We start from the raw sequence: 18,898 nt of genomic DNA, 5'->3' as shown, positions 1-18,898 counted from the left end.
TGGCATGTTGTAGTGATGCTGGAGGAAGCTCTCTGACGAGGCTGGTGTGGTTTCTCGGGATCTACCGCTATGTGGAGAATGGTCCCAAGGAGAAGGCTGGTAGGGTTTCAGGGAGAAGACCCCATGCGCTTAATTTCATCTGAGGAATTGCAATCTGGTGGGAGTTGCACTTTCTCCAGAATTGGGATCAGGGACCAGAGATAAATAGGTTGTGTAACCATCAGTACCAAGGGTGGTTGCATTGGTATGGATGTAGCCATTGGTTTGTTGTCTGATTCAATCCTGCCAGCAGTCTTTTTCTTTTTTCTCTTTGGTCTTGGTGCCTGGGGATTGGCGGGGCATTTATTATGGGACTTGGCTGGATTGACCATTTCGATCTTGACCGCCTGTACTGAGGGCTCACTTCTGACCCAAGTTGCCATGGTTGGCGGTTGGTCCAAATACAAGGCCGAAGCCAATGCCAGAGAAAGGGCCAGTACTCCCGATACCAGGAATGATTACCCTGCAGCGACTTCCATGGCTAGTGTCAGAACTGGGCCCAGGCTCCTAGTTTGGTTTCTGACTCCGATTCAGAGGCGGAACTAGAAGAAGCCCAACTGGGACAGGGGGTGGGGGAGGAAATTTCCCAAGACTCTCCAGGAGTCAGTGAAGAACCTTCCCAGGGGCTTATTGAGCAGGAGGGCCAGGTTCAGAGACCGTCTTCCCCGCCCCTGTGGGAACCTGGCCTCTGTCAGAGGGGGAGGAAGCACAGGAATTGACAGATGCAACAGCCCACTGCCGAGTTAAGTGGGCAGAGTTGAGAGGGGGTGGGAGGTGTTCTGCCAGATTGGCTGCCCATCAGAGGCTGGGTCAGGAGGATCATCCCTGAAGGGAGATGCTCAGAAAAAGGTTGTCAAGCATGGTGGAATATCCATCCATTAGTTGAAAGGCAGCTGCTTAGTCCAAGAGGATAGCTCCTAGCCTTTGCAGACACTACAGGTGTGAAGAGGTGCTGTTAACTGAATAAAAGAGTTTGTGGATTGCACAATGAGTCTCTGTTGCCTCACTACTCAGTGGGAGGGCTTGGAAACATGTCAGCTACTGGTGCTGTGAGAAGCTGCAAGAGGGCCAGTGCCAGCTTCTTGCAAATGGGAGGCAGTGTGAAGCAACCAGTTCAGCATGGCTGTATCTGCCACCATAAGGGCTTGTTCCCACAGAAGGGCACGGAGGCATGCCATGCTGTTCTGTCTTCTATCTTCTTTAGTAAAGGCCTAGCAAAGGGTGCACAAATCCAATTTATGTGCCTCCTTGAGGCGGAGGAGACAGTAGAGTGTCCGTCAGTTAGTGGTATCTTCCCGCCACAGTGGGTACACTTTTTGAAGAAGGCTTTGGAGGCCATGCAACCCAGAGGAGCGAAGGGAAGAAAAAGTAAAAACTCAGAGGAAGAAAAAGAGGAGAAAGAACTCTGCTCAGCATCCCATGTACAAAAAGCCATGAGGCAGAGAACATTCCAAATGCTACCAGTCACTGCGATGGGCAAAAAGGAACTGAGAAGCAGGCGGGAGGCACAGCCGGAGTGTGCAGAGGTGGTGGGCGGGACTCCTGCTTAAACTATATTCAGCTCTAGAATGTTCGAAATGACTGTTCTGTGCAGGCACATAATCCATATGTGTGAGTCAGAGAGACTATGAAGAAGTAGAATAGGTTTTGTTGGAGATTCATAGCTAGTAACGAGACAGCCAGCCAAGAATTGCCAATAAAACTTATTTGCACATGTTAGCTAATACAAATAAATACACTCCATGGTTTCCTAATCGTGAATATTAATACCAGTGTTAGATATCTTCCAAGCTATATATTTCACAAGCAATCATATACTATAGGTATCTACCTGGAAACCTTTCTAATAAAATAGTTCAAATACTGGTTAATTCATCAACACTGGTGACAATCTATCCAAAGGTGACTGTAATACTGGCACCCCCAATTTGTCAACCACAGGTGACAATCTATCCAAAGAGATGTTTCCCGGCACACTCGCAAGACTCTGCTCCTTTCCCTGCTCCCTTCATGGAGTCACTCAATAGCAGCAGCTCCGAAGCCATGCTACCATACACTTTCCTGCTGCTTTTTGCCCGCACTGTTGCCACAACAGAGAGACCAAATGGCAAGCACACTCCTGCATGTTTCTCAACAACCAGAATGAAGAGGAGGTGGGGCATGGCTGAGATATTTGTTCAGGGGGGTGGCAAGTGAAGCTTGAGAAACAAGCATGGACAAACAGAGGGAGCTGCTGAGGACCTTGAAAAACAAAGGGGAGACAGGATGCTGTGGAACTGCAGCAGCTTGAGGAAAGAGCCCTTGAAGTGGTGCTCCTCTTCCTTTTTGCTACTTTCTTGCTGTCTTGTAGCCAGTGGCACACAACAATGATATGTTTGTATTACGGAAGACTGTTTCCCACCTTTTCTTCCTTCTTTCTCTGCTCCCCACAAACTCTAGAGTTGATTTGGGAGTTGATTTGGGAGGTAATTAATTGAAGGGGGCCTACTTTAGGTACACGTTTTTGTTTTATTCCGTTCAGAAAAAGCATTTTACACATGATCAGAGGGACTGTGGGTGTAGTACTAGGCTTTTGTGAACACAAAGTGGCAAACTATTCTTCCAAATCCAATTGCATCTCACCCCGCAAAAGCACCAAAGTTGGCAACTAATCCTTGAAATGGGGAGGGTGGAAATGTGCCAGGAGGGCACTTATGAAATTAAAAAAGAGCACAGGTGTCTTGTGGCACTTTAAAGGCTAACACATTTATTTTTGCATAAACTTTCTGTAAGCAAGATCTTGCTTCATTTGATGCATGAATTGTGTAAGTGTTGGACATTATATAAGCAAGGGTGTATGTACTATAACACACACAATACTTAGTATATCTTGAGTGTTCAGTGCTTCATGTACATTCAGTATCTTAATAATCCTTACAAGAGCCCTGCAAGGTAGACTAATAATATTATCCCCATATACAGGTGGGACAGAGGGCCCAATCCACACATAGTAACAATGATTTTGTGACTGACCTGGCCCCATGGCAATAATTTTGTATGTGTCCATGACACTTCCTTAAAATTTCAAATGTGCCCCTAGGCCTGAAAAGGTTGGGGACTCTTGCTGTAATATGACATACAGATCCTTGTCACCATGCATCCTGTTATCAAAAGTAAAAGCTAGAGAACAATCAAGATCAGAATGGGGCACAATACCAGTAACATGAACTACAGAATTAAGTAACTATCTTATACGTTAGGATGATTTACCTCTGTTTCTTCTCCTAAAACATCCTCTTCATTTGCCTCCTCTTCAGCTAAAACAATCAGGGGAAAATGGAAAGAGTTACTAATTAAAATACATTTGATATGCTGGGTGTACTGAGATCCTAGTTGTTAGAATGCTAGCAGTCTTCACTTAAAACCAGAATCATTTTAGTTATATTGTGCTCTTTTAGAAAGATCCAAACCACATCAAAGTCAGGGAAATATAGTGCTCTATAGTACTGTACCTATTTACATACAGATTAACACACTAAAAGTGCAACATACCAAATGCATCTTGTTACTGTCAAATTCACAGAAGCTCCATTCACATGCACATAACTGAGCCTGCTTCCCCTTCTGCGTGCTCCAATTTCCTCCCTGACTTGCTGTTTAGCTGAAGTCATTGTTTGCTGTTACACCTGAATTGGCAAGTGGGATTGATCATTGTTTCCAATTTTGATTTGGAAGAAAAGCACAAACCACAGCTTGCTGATGTGGATGTAATGTGGTTTGTGCTAAATAAATAATTAGGGAAGGAATCAGAGTGCACAAGCCCACATAATGGTTTGGTGTTATATGTGAACCAAGCCATAGTTTAAAAGCTGCTATTTTGACGCATTATCCCTGAATCCAAATTGCTATTTTGGTGTGTTACTTTAAAATGTTTGTGAAAACGAATTGCTAGTGTAATATAGTTTACCATGTTATCATGCCTCTGAAGCTTTCTGGGCAGTAGATTTTGTTAATTAGGCTAATATTCCTTTTTTTCTAATGCATTTTTTCTTTTTTAAAAACATCGTTTTTATTTATTTGTCTTATAACATACACTTCCATACCAGTGGGACTCTGTTTTTAACCTCCAGTGAGTAAGGGCCAGGCACAGGCTACTCTAGAACAATCAGAAAGCTAGACACCAAAAGGAAAACAGACTATGGAAGGACAAGACTCTCCAGTGGTGGTGATCTGCAAGGTGTGTGCAATGTTTGTTTTCTTGCCTGAGATCAACATGGCCTACACTTGCAACAAGTGCAAGTTGATCACACTGCTGGAAGAAAAAGTAAGAGGACTGGAGCAGCGAGTGTCGACCCTCCAGGGAAAAAGAGAAAAGAGTTCTTGGACAGAATGGTGGAACTACAGGAGCAAAGCGAGGTACAGGAGTTAGAAGAGCAACAGCAAGCTGAGGCAGAAGAAGGAAATGCTGAGGTGAGGAAAACTGAAGTACAGGATACTCCTTGGAAAAGGGTGACAATTAGGAACAGAAGAACTAGAAGACACTCTGCACCAGCGGTGGCAGTGGAACTACCGTTTCCAGGTACGTGAGGATGAGACTGGAGGACAGCCTGCAGAGGAAGAGTTACAAGGGAACCTGTATGAGAGCAAGCAAGAGGCTGAAGGTCAGTCAAGCAGAGGCGATGAAACCAAGGCCTACAACAAGAAGAGTAGTAGTAGTGAGAGACTCCTTACTGCATGGGATCGAAACCCATGTATGTTGCCAAGACCCATGGACATGCCAGGTATGCTGTCTCCCAGGAGGATGGATTAGAAACATGACTGAAGGGTTGCCTGCACTCATAAAGCCCACTGACAGGTATCCCTTTCTTCTCATCCATGTGGGAACAAATGATACCGCCAAGCAGAGCTACGAAGAAATCACCTCAGACTTTGAAGCTTTGGGAAGGAAACTCAAGAACTTTGGGGCCCAGATAGTTTTCTCATCCATCCTTCCAGTAGTTAGAAGAGGGATAGAAAGGGAACGAAAAATACTCCAGGTGAATGACTGGCTACGAAGGTGGTGCCGACGAGAGAGATTTGGATTCTGGGACCACGGGCTATATTTCCTGGAAGATGGACTGTTGGCAAGGGACAGGTTGCACCTCACAAAGGATGGGAAGAATGTGTTTGGCCACAGCATGAAGAACTACATCAGGAGGGCTTTAAACTGAATCCTACGGGGAAGGGAGACGTAAAGTCGGGGGTAACAATGGACGAAGGCTCATGCACCGCAACGGAGAGAACAGCTCTAATAGTGCCCAATAATAGTCTTCACAAACATGTAGGAAGAAAGCCAGACTATGAAGCACATGGTCTTCGATGTCTACATACTAATGCCCAGAGTATGGGAAACAAACAGAACGAACTTGAACTCTTAATACAGGAGGGAAATTATTACTTGATATGTGTAACTGACACTTGGTGGAATGACTCTCATGACTGGAATACAGCAATTAAAGGATATAACATGTTCAAAAAGAACAGGAGGAACAGAAAGGGAGGTGGGCACTATATGTGAAAAATGCATCTCTCTGCACAGAAATACAAAAGGATGAGCTTGGTAGCCCCATTGAGAGCATCTGGATTAAAATAAATGGAGCAAAGAATAAAAAGAACCTGGTGGTCGGAGTCTACTACCGGCCACCCAATCAAGAAGACAAGGATGAAACTTTTGAAAAGCAAATAGCTAATGTTTCAAGGAAGCATGATGTAGTAGCAATGGAGGACTTTAACTTCCCCAATATTTGTTGGGAGACAAATTCCGCAAAACATGGCCCCTCCAGGAAATTCCTGACTTGTGTGGCGGATAACCTCCTCCTACAGAAAGTAGAGGAAGGAACTAGGTTGGCTATCCTTGACTTGATCCTAACCAACAGAGATGACTTAGTGGATAAAGTAGCAGTTACAGGAACTCTGGGGGAAAGCAACCATGTTATACTTGAGTTCTTGGTTCTAAAGGAAGCAAAAGCTGAGTGTAGCCAAACGCGTACCCTGGATTTTAGAAAAGCTGATTTTAATAAACTCAGAACAATAAGTAGTCCCATGGCAAGCGACTCTAATGAGAAAAGGAGTCCAAGATGGGTGGGAACTTTTAAAAAAGGAAATTCTCAAGGCACAATTACAAATAATTCCAACAACAAAAGGTGGAAGACAACAGAAGAAGCCAATGTGGCTTCACAAAAAGCTTAGAGATGACCTGTAAAAACAAAAAAGTACACATATAGGAAGTGGAGAGAAGGCCAAGCAGCAAAGGAAGAGTACAGGCAGGTAGCACAGAATTGCAGAGATGGTGTCAGGAAGGCTAAAGCCGAGAATGAGCTGAGGTTAGCGAGGGATGCTAAAACCAACAAAAACGCTTTCTTCAGCTACGTGCATAGTAAAAGACAGAGGAAAGAGATGGTGGTTCAGCTATTAAATAAAGATGGCAAAATGTAACAGATGACAAAGAAAAGGCAGAAGTGATCAATTCCTACTTTGGCTCAGTCTTCTACCAAAAAGAGGGTCTATAACCCCCCTGGCAAAGGTGAAGTACAGGCTGAAGGGGCAGGATTGCAGCTTAAGATCGATAGGCATATGATCAAGGAACAGCTAATTACTTTGAATGAGTTCAAATCTCCAGAGCCAGATGAACTGCATCCTAGAGTAATAAAGGAACTGGCAGAAGAACTCTCAGAGCCACTATCAATTCTCTTTTGAGAAATCATGGAAGATGGGTGAAATGCCAGATGACTGGAGGAGGGCTAATGTTGTCCCCATCTTCAAAAAGGGTAAAAAGGAGGAACCTAGGAACTACGGACCAGTCAGTCTGACATCAATCCCTGGGAAAATTCTGGAGCATATGATAAAGCGATCCATCTGTAAGCACCTTGAAAACAATGCAGTGATTACTTGAAGCCAACATGGATTTGTCAAAAACAAATCCTGCCAGACGAATCTGATCTCTTTTGATCAGGTCACCTCCCTTGTGGACTGTGGGAATGCTGTGGACATAATATACCTTGACTTCAGCAAAGCTTTTGACAAAGTGCCCCAAGATATCCTGATCAGCAAAGTAGCTAAAAGTGGGCTAGATGAAACAATGATCCGGTGGATCCACAGTTGGCTACAGGATCAGACTCAAAGAGTGCTTATCAATGGGATCTTCTCAAACTGGGGAGATGTAACGAGCGGGGTACTGCAGGGCTCAGTCCTGGGCCCAGTGCTCTTCAGCATTTTCATTAATGACTTGGAGGAGGAGGTGCAGGGAATGCTGATCAAATTTGCAGATGACACAAAATTGGGTGGGATAGCTAATACCTTGGAAGACAGAAACAAAATTCAAAGTGATCTGGATAGACTGGAGCGCTGGGCAGAAAACAACAGAATTACATTTAATAGGGATAAATGCCAAGTTCTGCACCTAGGAAAAAAGAAACCAAATGCACAGTTACAAGATGGGGAATACATGGCTCAACAACACTACAAGCAAGAAGGATCTTGGAATTGTTGTAGATTACAAGCTGAATATGAGCCAACAACGTGATGTGGCTGCAAAAAAGGCAAATGCTATTTGGGGCTGCATTAATAGAAGCATAGCTTTCAAATCCCGGGAAGTACTAGTTCCCCTCTACTCAGCAGTGGTTAGGCCTCATCTGGAGTACTGTGTCCAGGTCTGGGCACCACACTTGAAGGATGCAGACAAGCTGGAGAGGGTTCAGAGGAGGGCAACAAAGATGATCAGGGGACTGGAAACAAAGCCCTATGAAGAATCATGGAATAGTAGGGTTGGAAGGGGCCTACAAGGCCATTGAAGAGAGACTGAAAGAACTGGGCATGTTTAGCCTTGAGAAGAGAAGACTGAGGGAAGATATGATAGCTCTCTTCAAGTACTTGAAATGTTGTCACAGAGAGGAAGGTCAAGATCTCTTCTCAATCATCCCAGAATGCAGGACACGGAATAATGGGCTCAAGTGACAGGAAGCCAGATTCCGGCTGAACATCAGGAGAAACATCCTGACTCTTAGAGCAATACGACAATGGAACCAATTACCTAGGGAGATAGTGGGCTCTCCCACACTGGAGGCATTCAAGATGAGACTGGACAGCTATCTGTCAGGGATGCTCTGACTTGGATTCCTGCATTGAGCAGGGGATTGGACTTGATGGCCTTGTAGGCCCCTTCCAACCCTACTATTCTATGGTTCTATGAATGCTCTATTTCAGAATACTCGAAGTGCCCAAAGAAAGTCAAATCGAATCTATTCATCCAATAGAATGTTGTTTCCCTCCTACCCCAACAGGTGTGTTGAACATGAACATAGGGTCACATGCCCAATCAGCATCCACTCACAGTTCAGTAACCTGGAGAGGTTAGTCATAAGCTGTAGCAGGGGAAATAAAATTCATTTTGCAACATGCATGACAATGGGCAGCAAAACTTGGCTCTTGCACTCAGTGTATCACATGGATGCAAAACAAGGATAAAATAGCATACCGATGGTCGAATATGGTGGATGGGCACTGGCACCAAGGGCAGCACTGACACAAACAACACCCCCTCCCCAATCCAAGGAGAACAGAGCCCCATGAATGCCAGAAGTCAGCTCATTTTCCTAGACATCCCATTGTCAGGCCTTTGGGGACAAACACACATCAGGAACCAAAATCCAAAGCTGAGAAGGGTGTAAGGACAGAGCACCCACACAGGTAAGCAAAGGAGGATGGCTGTGTTTGCTGAACAATGCTTCCCTCCATCAGCAGGTAGCAGCAGTGATGTGCTCAAAAAAGATCCATGACAAGCATGAGTCTTAAACAGGGATTCCAGTTGAGTTGGAATCCCCAACTCACAAGTAAGCCCTCCCCATGATCACAGTATGGGAGAGGAAACCACAAGCACGTGTGGCTCTTCACTCCAGACATTCTGCTCACTAACTTATGAACTAGCTTTAACTTAAATGGTTATGTCGCTGTCTTTTGACCCCATGGTAGCTGTATACTTGGGAACGCTACATACACCTCCCACATACTAGCTAACACCCCTCAGGCTGCAATTCTAAGAACCTGCACTTAGAAGTGACTCCCGCTAAACTCGCTGAGGAAACATGCTGCAAGTTTGTCTGTGATTCACGACAGGACATGAGTGTGTTTGGCTACGCTAGTCTGTACCTCATACCTGTCCTCCACCCAGGTTGGGTTTCTCCCACCTCTTCGACAATGAGGAGAGATGGACTGATGCCACACCCCATGGCAATTGCTCATGCTGTCCACCGCCATGATTGCAAATTGTGGTAACGGGGAGGATGTGGTGCTATGAAGGAAAGCATCAGGAAAGATTGGAAGTGGGTGGAACAAAAAAAAAAAAGATGGGGTGAGCCATGATAACTTTATGGAATGGAGAACAAACCCACTGACACTCAATGTCTGTTGTTGGCTACTCTGATGTGTAGAGTATACACACTCTACACATGTGTACACACCCCACTACCACAGTCAAGGTTGTCCTCAGATACAAGAATGGAGATTGGACCCAGGAACTATGGCCCCATCCATGACTACCTGTGCTAGGCAATAAAAACAGAAGCGTTATGGGCCTGAAAGAGTGGGCGAAGTGGAGGCAGAGTAAGGGAGCCTGTCATGAACTGAAACATGTGTTGGCATGCTTCAGAGGTAGAATGGTTAATGAGCTGCTCTTAAGAACCTAAGAAAAAGAGCCCCGCTGGATCAGCACAAAAGCATATATAGTTCAGCATCCTGTTTCCCATGATCAGTTGGATGCCTACAGGAAACCCAGAAGCAGGACATGAGGGCAATACCCCTCTCCTGCTGTTTCCCAGAAATTGGTAGTATCTGTGATCATAATATCTGTGATCCTGGAGATAGTATATAGCCATCATGACTGGTAGCCAATGAGAGCTTTTTCTTCTATAAATCTGTCTCATTTCCTTTAAAAGTCATTCATGTTGGTGACTATCACCACAAAATATGGTAGCAAATTACATAAACTGTGAAGAAGTACTTCTGAATCTCCTACCACTCACCCCAGATTCTAGTATTATGGAAGAGGGAGAAAACTACTATCCATTTCTTCCACACTATGCACAGTTTTATATACCTCTATTATGTTCCTCATACTTGCCTTTTTTCTAAATTAAATACCCTCAAACATTGTAACCTTCCTCATAGGTCAGCTGCTCCGGTCCCTTTATCGTTTTGGTTGCTCTTTTCTGCACCTTCTCCAGCTCTAAAATATTTTTTCTGAGTTGTGATGACAAGGACTGTACACAGCATTTTAAGTCTGGTCACACTGTAAACTTGTATAAAAGCATAATAATCTCAGCAGTTTTATTTGCAATCCCGTTCCTAATGATCCCTAGCATACAGTTCGCTTTATTCACAGCTGCTGTAAGCTGCCTTGATGTGTTCATCTGAGATATCCACTACAACCCCAAGATCCCTTTCCTGGTCAGTCACTGCCAGCTCAAAGTCCATCAGTATGTATGTGAAGTTAGGATATTTTGCCCCAATGTACATCACTTTACACTGAACTGCATTTGCCATTTTATTGCCCATTCACCCATTTTGGAGAGATCTTTTTAGAGCTCTTTGCAACCTGCTCTTTTCTTGCCACTCTGAATAATTTGGTTCTGTCAGTAAATTTGGCCTCACTACTTTCCCCTAAATCTAGGTTATTTGTGAACAAGTTAAAAAGCACTGGTCTCCATGCAGATCCTTTGGAGGGCCCCACTTCTCACATCCTTTGTTTGTGAGAACTGTCCATTTATTCCTACTCTCTGCTTCCTGTACTTTAACCAGTTACTGATCCATATGAGGACCTCCTCTTATCCCATGACTAAGTTTATTCACGAGTCTTTAGTGAGGGGCTTTGTTGAAAGATTTTTGGAAGTCCAAGTACACAGTGTCTACTGGATCACCTTTACTCACATACTTGCTAATTTTTTAGAGTTCTTTGAGAGTGTTAATAAGACAGGATCGAACCTTTTTTTGGTCAACAATGAAGTAACAATTTTCTTAACAGAAAACCAGAATATGCACATGTCCTTGAGACACCAAAAACTCTTTGTCGTTTTTGGCCCAAGTGACATGCATGGCTAGGAGTGCCCACTACCAGCTGAGGTTGGTGCTCCCAACTGCACCCATTTCTGGACAAGGATAGCCTGGCTACTGTGATCCACACACTAGTGAGATGGGATTATTCTAATGCGCTGAATGTGGGGCTGCCCTTAGGGCTGGTTTAGAAGCTGCAGTTGCTGCAGAATGCAGCAGCTAGGTTACCTGCTGATGTGCCTTACCATGCACATATTACACCTGTGCTAAAGGATTTACACTGGCTGCCAGTCTGCTACCAAGTTAGGTTTAAGGTGCTGATATTCATATACAAAACCCTATACAACTTGGTCCAAGTTACCTCATGGAACATCTTCCCCTATACCAACCTCCCAGGCTACTACGATCTACAGATTTCCATTTGGCAGCAATATGATGATGGACCTTTTCTACAGTAGCATCCACCCTATGGAATAATCTCCCTTCTGTAGTATGCCAGGCTGCAATGCTGCCGTGTTTTAGATGTTTATTGAAAACATATCTGAATCAGTCTCTAGCATGATACTACTTCTGCATTGTATTTATTGAATTCTTTTGAAAACCACTGTTTTAGATGTCTTTTCATAATTTTTTCATTTAACTATTCTTGATGTTCTACATTTAAATTCCTTTTATTCCTTTGCTAAAATAATCTCATATTTCTTATTTGTCTGGAGAGTCAGACGAATATAATTTTGTTTAAAAAATGTGTAAACAATTTGTCAGTTCTTTATATTTGACATTTCTCACCTTTTTCATTTTTAATTGTTGCTATTCTATCTGTCAGTATTTTTCTTTAGTCAAGTGGTGGGCAACGTGTGGCCCTTCCGATGCTGTTGGACAGCAACTCCCAACAGCTCTAGCCAGCATAGCCAATGAGGGATGATGCGAGTTGCAGTCCAAAAATATCTCAAGGGTCACATGTACCCCAACCCTGCCTTAGTCAATTCACTACATGTTTTGACCCCCTCACCCCCGCAACCTAGTATCAGTTTCCATAACTCAGTTTACGTAGGGGTGGGCAACTATGGGAGGTCTGGAGGCCATTTACATTTTTTTTTAAAAGCTCCTAGTGCCCTTTTAGCACTAGAGAGCAGTAATGCTTAACCAAATAACATTTTTCTTCCGCTGCCATCAAATTCAGTGGTGCAGCAGGGGCCACAAAGGGGGAGGGGTTGCAGGGGTCACATGCGGCCCACTGGCTGTGTGTTGCCCACCCCTGGTTTACATACTGCATAGCCATATTGATTTTGTTTATTTCTAGTGAATTTAAATTGCACCTTTTCTCAGCTCTTGAAGGTTGTTTGCTTTATTTTCTAATGTTTGTCTTACTATATTTTATGTTTAATGAGTTTCATCTTGTTATCTTTTTAATTTGGCTCATTTCTGTAATGCATATTCTTCTCAGGACCATATTCATAGCGTCCCATATTATATCAATTAAAAAGTCTGGTGTATTACTGGTTTCAGAATATTAATTTATCCTTTTAGTTTCTCTTAGGTTAACTGTTCTCCATACATCTGTTAGTCTACATTCTGAACTTGAGCACACTCTGGGAGAGTGGAGGACAGGAAGGCCTGGTGTGCTATGGTCCATGCGGTCACGAAGAGTCGGACACGACTTAACGACTGAACAACAACAAGTATCCTTAGGTTTTTCAGTACGTTTCTAGGATCTGCTTTTGGTTAGTTTCTTATATCTAATTAGATTTAGTCTCTACCTATAATCACTCCCGCTTCTGTAAATTTCTCCAGAGCTTGGAATGTTTCCTTCAAAACTGGTATTATTCAGTATTTATGCTGTATATGGAATGGAATATCTCCCCTTCCCAAGAAGAATCCCCTTGATTCCTTTGATGGATCAACATGTTTTGCCAAAGCAATTGCTACCCTTCTTGACTTCAAGGTCCTTGGGGCAGAATATGCGTCTCCTAGCCCTTCATAATAAATTAATTCATCTGTATTTTTTCCTATTATGAGTTCGTTGAATTAAGCTTGTATTTGGATTGGGACTTCCAGTTGGAGCCAATGTTGCCCTGGTGGCGTTCTGCGGAGCTTCCGCAGGACGCTATCTCAAACAGCTTTTAAAAGGTTGAAAAACTTTTTCATCTTCCCCTGGAATGAAAAGGGGAGGCAAGAGCAGCATCTGGATGAAGTCTTGGAAGAGTAGCCCTTTCTGCAAAGTAGCAGAGGGGCTGGGCTCTGAGGCTAGTCTGCCAGAGCTTAATCATCACTCAAAGTTGTTTTGAAACTCCTAATTAGGAGAATTCAGGGCTGATGTGTTCCAATGTAGTTTATGGATTAAGAAACACCAACAATATTTCAGGACCTGCAAGATCTGTTTGAAGAGAAGGATGGCTACATCAAGGAGGAAAAAAGGAGCAGGATCTCCACCAACCCCCCGCCCCATACCTCCCGTGGCAAAGGCTTCAAGAAGCGAAAATACAGGGGAGTTGCTTGCTCTGAAAAAAATTTGTCTTTGCAATTTGCTGAACAGGCTAAGAGGCTGGAAACAATTCAAAACTCCATCACCGCCCTGCAAGGGGCTGTGGACTTAATTAATACTTCTTGGCAAAAAATGGAGGCAAAGGTTAACAAGATCGGGTGGCGGCAAAGGAGATTGCGTCACAAGCTTTTTACAACAATTTTTCTGTCAGAATCTCCCAACTTGAGGCTTTCACGTGCAGGGCAAATGTACGTATTATTGGTATCACAGATCTACCTACTGATGTAAATTTGTCTATTTTTGTAGATAAGCTTCTGCATGAGATACTCCCTGTGTCATCTGATTATTTATTTGATATTGTGCAGGCATTCCATGTGCCAAATGCCAAAGGGACTGGTTATACGATCATAGTCCAATTTGCAAGAATCTCCACAAAAAATTATATCCTGCGTTTGGCAAGAGGGGGAGAAAATCTTTTTTGGGGATCAAAACAAGATAAAGTTATGTTACTTCCGGATTACACCAAAGATGTTGCTGATAAAAGAAGGCAATTTACCAAGGCGAAAAACCTGGTAAACAAATGAACTTACAATATCATTTAAAATATCCTGCTACATTTTGCATTTTTTTCTGAAGGTCAGATGAAGTTTTTAAATCACGAAACGGCGGAGGCGTGGTTAATCGGAAACACGTGTGAGACTTCTGTTCCAGCCTCATGAACTGGAATTTATAAACATGTTTTGTCAACTGGCTATGTTTAGTCTGTAAGATCCAGGCTAGGCCAGAGATAATTGCTCACATATATCTGTCTTTTTTCTCCCATTTTTTTTCTTTTCTTTTAAATCCTTTCTCTTTAAAATGGATATGATATACTGTACTTAAATCTACTGTGAGGGTGTATAGAAATGTGCACACTCATTTATATATTTAGTACAAAATACATTAGTGATTGTTGTAAGGGTGATTTTAAGCTTTATTATTATATAATAGTATAAAACTTATTAGTGATTTGTTATTATTATTACTTATCCTTTCTAATTTCCTTCCTTTTTTATTATTATTACTATCATTATTATGAGACTTTGTTTAGTAATATTTTTGGCTCGTTAAATTGTTAAGCTCTACTATTATCTGTTAACTGAAGGGCAATATATGGTTACTGGAAATGAACTGTAGGCCTGCTGCCTTGCTATAAGATTGATATGATATTGAAATGTAAGGTTGATTATCTATGCTGTACTGAATTGTAATATTGCCAGTGTTATAGGTATAACTTTTAAGTAGAATGGTATTTGAAGCTGGTGTGTAATGGAGTTTGAATTTAATCCTTCTAAGGAACTTTTTAATATTTTTTCATTTTCTTTCTTGCTTTCTTCTCTTTTCTTTTTTCCTCTTTTTCGTTATTGCTGTGTCCTCCTAAGAATACTGTATTGCTGGAAAACTGTAGATTATGATTAGGCTGTTGGTACTGTTTATTTCATTTATAAAGATTAAAAAATAGAATAAAAAGTATTTTCAAAAGAATTAAGCTTGTATTTGAAGCTTCCCTTTTAATTATATCCTGGATTTGTGTTCACTTAACTAGTGCCCCTAAACCTCTCATACTGAGTGAATACATCTTAATTTCAGACATATTCCGTTAATTTTATTTTTCTGTTTCTTAACCTATATTTACTTATTAGTTTAATCATCGCTACTGACATACCTTGGTTTACAAAGTTTCTCATGTGATCTTTAAACTCAGTAAACAACAAAACATTCAAGTTAAAAAATATATTAAACAACTGTTACACACTGCTCAGGAATCCCTTTGCAGGAAGCCTCATGCTTGGGCTTTAATGCCCATTGCTACAGTGGAACTGTGATTAGGAGTGAACTAGCAGTGTTTTGTAGATGTCACTACCACTTGCAGAAGCCATGTTAATTCTTCCTCAGCAAGATGTATTGTCTGATAAGCTTGGCAATTTATCTACAATACTGCTTTCCACCAATTTAGCCAAAACAGATGTTTTACTCACAAGCCTCTAATTACTGGGATCCCCACCCCCAAGTTATTATTTTTTTGTTTGTTAAAAAAATCAGCCATTTCATATTTATGAAATTTCAGCAATATACTTGATGTATTTAAAGACATTTTTGTTGTTGGTCTTAACGTTTTCAGCAATATACTTCTCAAATATGTTTTTCTTTTGCATCCCGTATTGTCTGCTCAAACTTTATGCAAGTTTGTGTTCCTATTTGTTCTCCTCATTTGGGCAAGACTTCCCATTTTCTGAAGGAAGCTTTCTTGCCTCTAATAGCTTCCTTAGCTCTGCTCATCAAGAGAAAGACATCACTTGAGAAGATGACACCTGGGTTCTACCGTCACCACCGGCAGCTATTCCAGCAGGCTGTACATACGGAGATGACAGGGGATGCGGGCTATTCCACCAGCCCTGCTGAAATACCACCCCCATGAAGGCTCTTCCTTCCTCAACTGTTAGTACCAATAGCCATTCCAACAGAGAGAGGCAGGAGGTGAACTGGAGCCATTCCACCAGCCCTGCTGAAAGAGTACTTAATTTTTCTTCTTCCTTACCCATCCCTTTTTCCATGTGTTTTTAAATTGTAAGGCTGCAGCCAGGGACTGTCTTGTTTTACTGATTGCATATAAGCTGCTCTGGGAGGTTTACTGGCTGAGGAGCAGGATAAAAATACTTTAACAAATAAAATAAAATAAAAAATTCCTCTGCTGCCAGGCTATGTTTGTTCCTGCCTCTATGCTTTTCAAAATGCTTACTTATTAGGGGTCAAATGTGTGTGCAGACTATGTCGCATACAGCAACTGTACACTACAATGGGGCTACAGTCAGTGCCAGTCGCAGGCGTTGCAGTGCTGCCACAGCAACGATCGTGCCAGTGTTGTCTAGACTTAGTTGTATGATTGGGGGTGAAACTGCTGAGGGCTGGTGATGCAACGCTACCACAAGGAGTGCCATATTGCCATTTCCAGGAGTGTTGCTTAGCTGCAGTACTTGATTGAGGGAGCTGCCTCACAATTGCTACTGAATGCGTGAGAGTCACTACTTTGCATGTTGTGTCTATTTTGACGGGGCTAACGTCATATTGCTGATTGGGCACTGGATTTCACCTTGCCTCTGCTCACCTAGGGTCCAGTGCAGCATGACTATTTATTGTTTTATACTGCTTAAATTAATTTTATCTGTACGCTGCCCTGAGATCTTAATGATATAGGGCAAGATAGAAATGTTTTAAATAAAAAAATAAAATAAACTAGCATCTTGCACAGGCTACGAGCTCAAACTGTAATGGATAAAATGTGTTCTTGGAGAAACACAAAAAGAGAACATTTGTTTCTATACATAACACCAATTGGAGTCTATTATACAACCCAAATATATTTACCATCTCAATTTTTTGTGGGGTGTGGTGGGAACAGTGCAGATTTAGTAGGATAATAAAATATGAGCCATCTTAGGAGGAATTTCTCACCACTAAGAGCATAAGAAAAAAGGAAATCATTTTCTAAATTGGTTACTTGAAAGCAAGTTTCACTAAGTTCAATGCTTAGAGTTGCGGTCTTATTCTCACCATGTAGCTATGCATGAAATAGGGCTTTTATTACTGTTCCAAAGATAGGAAATAGAAAGTTGGGGGGTGGGGGGAAGATTAGATGCCTGTTCCAGCTCCCACAAGATGTATGTAGGAGAGATGAATCTTCCTTGCCACTGTTAGCCTCCTCCTTGACAGAATAGTCTGTTAAGTCATGCGGGAACTTTATATGAGCATCATTTAATGAACCAAGACAAATCAAGTAACTTCCTTCGATAGGTCTTGAACAGTAAGATCAAAGACAGGAATTTCTCAACACTAACAGCTTATAAGAAACAGAATATATTAGTTTAAGTTTTAAAGTAGCCTCCGATGGACATTCAGTCAATCTTGTTAGAAGGACCTTGGCATAGTGTAGGAACCTACCATGCTGTTCAAGATAGGTCTGGAGTCTGTTGATGAGGTCCTGTTTGTTTCCCTTTGTCTCCAGGCCTCGGGCTAAACATTCTTGCTTCAGCTCAGCAAGCTGTAAAGTAGAAGAGATTTTGTCTTAATAAAATACAGATTTGGAAGGGGAAATGTAAAACAGGACAATAAAGATAGTGGATAGGTAACAAATAAGCCTTGAGCAAATACCCTGTGTGGTTTAATGGAGAACATGGGGTTTTCTCACATTTTTACATCACTCAGTTTATGACCTTTTAAAGAGAGCCTCTTGTCTGAAGTAAAAACAAGGCCAAAAATAGAAGATTCTCTCTAAATACAATAGCATTGATTGGTGAAGGAAGTGAACCATTTCCTGACTGGAACAGCCTAGAATGGCTCTCTTCCATGGTAGGAATAATGGGGCTTTCACTTATGTTATTCTGTTGTCAAGTTTCTCCCCAAATACATTTGAATATGTCATCTATTTATCACCACTGGGTCTAATCTTGTGTTATGTATATCAAATTGACTGGTACAATCCAACAGAGAGAGAGCGCTGCCCTACCTAGCTTATAATAAACCAAACTTACATTGCTCCACAATTTACAAATTTGAACAGCAACATAAATATAATTCTTTTCTTGCAGGGCTTAATGGCTGCCTGACAAGCAGAAGTTTGGCAGGTAAAACTTTCATTTGATCTCCATGTTATGAAAGCTTAAATTTCTGAGACACTCCACTGTTAAAAGCACTGGAGCGAGGCCATGAAAAAAAGCTGGCAATTCTAACAAACACCTGCAAGACACATGCTCAGGATGTTGTGTAGTCCTTTAAGACAGTATAACAATATTTAAAGCAAACTAATACATAAATAAACTAATGTGGAAATGGGAGTGCTGCCTTCCTTTGAAGTGTGAGGGGCAAGAGCGATGGGCAAGGAAAGGCCCACATTTCGAGAACAGATCGGGGGAAGCGAAGATATTCAACCCGTAGGGAATGAGAAAAGAACCGCAGCGTCTCTTTCCCGCCCTCACAGAAAGGTGACGGGCGGGCAGAGGATAGGCAGCTCCTTCCTACCAAAGGAAACAAGGTGCCATCGCCAAAGGCCGCAGTGGGGAAAAGAAGGCCGAGCACCGTTTCCTTGGACGCAAGAAGGACACGATGCGACACAACAGACCGCCCTCAGTACCTTCAATTTATGCAGCTCTACCGTTTCCGTCGCCATCTTATCTTCGCCTCCCTCAACAAACCCCCGCCAGCCGCAAACTCCCTCCGTGTCCCGCCCAATCCCAGCCACGCTCTCACTTGAACTTTACCCCTCCTAACATCGTCCCT

At 42.3% G+C, this 18,898-nt stretch overlaps 1 protein-coding gene across 4 annotated transcripts in view; it reads right to left on the bottom strand.

Annotated features, from left to right (window-relative positions):
* SARNP (SAP domain containing ribonucleoprotein) overlaps positions 1-18,809 on the bottom strand; it is a 97,300-nt gene extending 78,491 nt beyond the window's left edge. For all 4 annotated transcript variants that reach the window (XR_014788178.1, XM_084837343.1, XM_084837344.1 and 1 more), the window contains exons 1-3: positions 18,753-18,809; positions 17,564-17,663; positions 3,289-3,335 (exon numbers count right to left, since the gene is read on the bottom strand). Coding sequence is in view for 3 of the 4 variants with exons in the window: in XM_084837343.1 (XP_084693469.1) it covers positions 3,289-3,335; positions 17,564-17,663; positions 18,753-18,788 (183 nt within the window). In the remaining variant the exon portion in view is untranslated. The remainder of the gene's footprint in view (positions 1-3,288; positions 3,336-17,563; positions 17,664-18,752) is intronic.
* Positions 18,810-18,898: the final 89 nt, after the last annotated feature.

Source organism: Heloderma suspectum, chromosome 2 (genome assembly GCF_057233095.1).
Source record: "Heloderma suspectum isolate Gila_16-S chromosome 2, 16-S_ref, whole genome shotgun sequence".
Taxonomy (NCBI): domain Eukaryota; kingdom Metazoa; phylum Chordata; class Lepidosauria; order Squamata; family Helodermatidae; genus Heloderma; species Heloderma suspectum.
This window is presented reverse-complemented; position numbering and strand designations above follow the sequence as displayed.